The 2141-nt window shown below is 59.4% G+C and overlaps 1 protein-coding gene across 2 annotated transcripts in view; it reads right to left on the bottom strand.

The window, feature by feature from the left end:
• TMEM120A (transmembrane protein 120A) overlaps nt 1–452 on the bottom strand; it is a 7371-nt gene extending 6919 nt beyond the window's left edge. The window contains exon 1 of one of the 2 annotated variants that reach the window (XM_035900641.1): nt 313–452. In XM_035900641.1, the coding sequence (XP_035756534.1) occupies nt 313–452 (140 nt within the window). Of the gene's footprint in view, nt 1–308 lie in introns of both variants that reach the window. The other variant, XM_035900642.1, reaches the window with a different exon arrangement.
• Nucleotides 453–2141: the final 1689 nt, after the last annotated feature.

The following is a 2141-nucleotide window of genomic DNA, read 5'->3' as shown; positions in this document are numbered from 1 at the left end:
CAGGAATGAGAGCAAGGCGAGGCCAGACCTGTCCTCTCCTCACGGAGGGATGGAGAGAGATTTGTGCGGGTCGGGGGCCAGTTCAAGCCCTTTGCAAGCCCTGAACTGCAAACAAGGCTCAAATCGGAGCAGAGGAAAGGGAAGTTGAGGAAGATCTGCCTGGGTGAGTCCAGACCTCCACAGAACTTCGCTACCAGTGAGGCTGCAGTAACGTTTGTGTTGGAGACAGAGCCATGAGACGAGTTCAATAGCTCCGTCCTTGCTGCTCTCCCCTCCCATCCCACCCCGCACCATCGCAGGATGCCAACTTACTTTTTGAGGGACAACGACAGCTCCTTCAGCCGCTTCTTCTGCCGTGCGATGGAGCTGGAGATCCCATCCTGGAGCTTGGTTAACTCCTCGAGTTTCTGCTTGTACAGCTTGTGATTATCCTGGGGAGGAGAGAGTGGCATGCATTACAGCTGCCTGCCCAGCCGCCCCTGTCCTTGGGTCCCCCATGGGGACATCTATTGACGCATCTGTTAAAAATTATCTCTAACTTCACCTGCGCAGCAGGCTGGGTAAGACACGAGGCAGTTGCAGAAGGCCAGGCGTGTCTGGGGACAGCCTGCAGCCGTCCCTACTTCTGAGGGGGCAGAAGCAGCCGCTGGGGACGTCCATCCCCAATCCCAAAGGAAGTTATCTCCAGGTGCAGGCACATCCCTACGGCACAGCCTGGTCCTGTCCTCATATGTGGCTTCTGTCTGTGCCCCCCCCTCCAGCTGCGGGCTGTGAAAGTCCAGCCAGCAACATGGTCACAATCCAGGGATGCTCCCATGGTTGGGGAACCATTGGCTGCTGGGACAGGGCGAGTGGCGCGCTCTGCCTGGAGGGTCGTGCTGTGCCTGCCGCTGCCCCGACTCCTGGCTCTGGGGCTCCATCCATGCCGAGCACGCTCCAGGGAAGCTGGAAGCAGCCCGATAACGAGCCGGACAAAGGGGACAGACTTGCAGCAGGGCTGCGGCCAGCTGCCCAGCTCTTCGTGTGGCAGTAACCCAACCGCACCTGGGTAAGGCTAGATGCCATTCTTCACTATATTTAGAAAGAAAAGGAGAGAGCGTGCTGGATCAATGCTCCTTCTGCTCTAGGTCAGCTGGAAAACAGCCTCACCTCGAGCACGGGCAGCCCGAATGCCACCTCCACCGGGGAATTAAATGCTCGCAACAACCCTTTGGACTAGACCTTGACGCACACACGTTTTAGCCTCCGTAACTCTTATCAAGCACTTTATCAGCAGTTCCCAAAGGAGAAAGGTGAAACTGAGACGCAGAGGATGGAAACAACTCATTCTCCCTCTGGTGACAAGCAGCAGCAGGGTGGGAACGGATCCCAGATAGCCCTGGCTCCCCCAGCAGTGATTTATGACCCCAATCTCTCATGGGACGTTCCCGGCTTAACCATCAAGCTTTCCTGCTCCCGTCTGCAGTCACCTCCTTCTCTTGCTCTGGAGTTAACTGAGAGCAAGTGGCTTTTGTGGCGGCTCCTGTAGCAGTGCCAGCCTGGGTCTTGCTGCTCCAAACACGATCCGAGCAGCATGCTCAGACACAGCCTGGATCAGGAGCCACCCCAGGAGAAGGTTTCCAAAGGAAAGGGCCATCACGCCGCGAGGGCCGGCGGCGTGGGGCTGCACACAGGGTTTGAAGCGGGCGACCCAGGCCATTCACGCCACCCCTATGGAGCAAGAGGAGGTTTCTCAAAGCCTCCCTTGCCCCAGATCTGGGCACAGCTGCGTTGTGGCCGCAATGACATCCGCTTCGCCCCGCTCTCGGGGGGGAAGGAGGGGGAAAGGGAACTGGTGCAGATGCAGCCGATTGATCCGAGCTGCAGCAGAAGATGGTTGGCCAACCTTTTCCTTGGGTGACCCCTGTCTGAGCTGAACCCTGCCCACTCCTTCCCGTGGCAGCGAGCGCCCTGGGGATTACACAAAGCAGGTGGAAACGTCTCCGGTACCAGGCACCTTCCCTGCACAGAGTCCCCGGCCACCCCGGCGGGTGCCGGAGGGAGGTGCGGGGACCAGGTGCCTGGCTGCAGCGTGGCCGGATTCTTGGCTGCCCTGCGGGGCTGGCTTCGGGCTGCCGGAGCCGGGCGGAGAGGGCCGATAG

This window comes from Egretta garzetta, unplaced genomic scaffold (assembly GCF_000687185.1).
Source record: "Egretta garzetta isolate BGI_Z169 unplaced genomic scaffold, ASM68718v1 scaffold108, whole genome shotgun sequence".
Taxonomy (NCBI): domain Eukaryota; kingdom Metazoa; phylum Chordata; class Aves; order Pelecaniformes; family Ardeidae; genus Egretta; species Egretta garzetta.
This window is presented reverse-complemented; position numbering and strand designations above follow the sequence as displayed.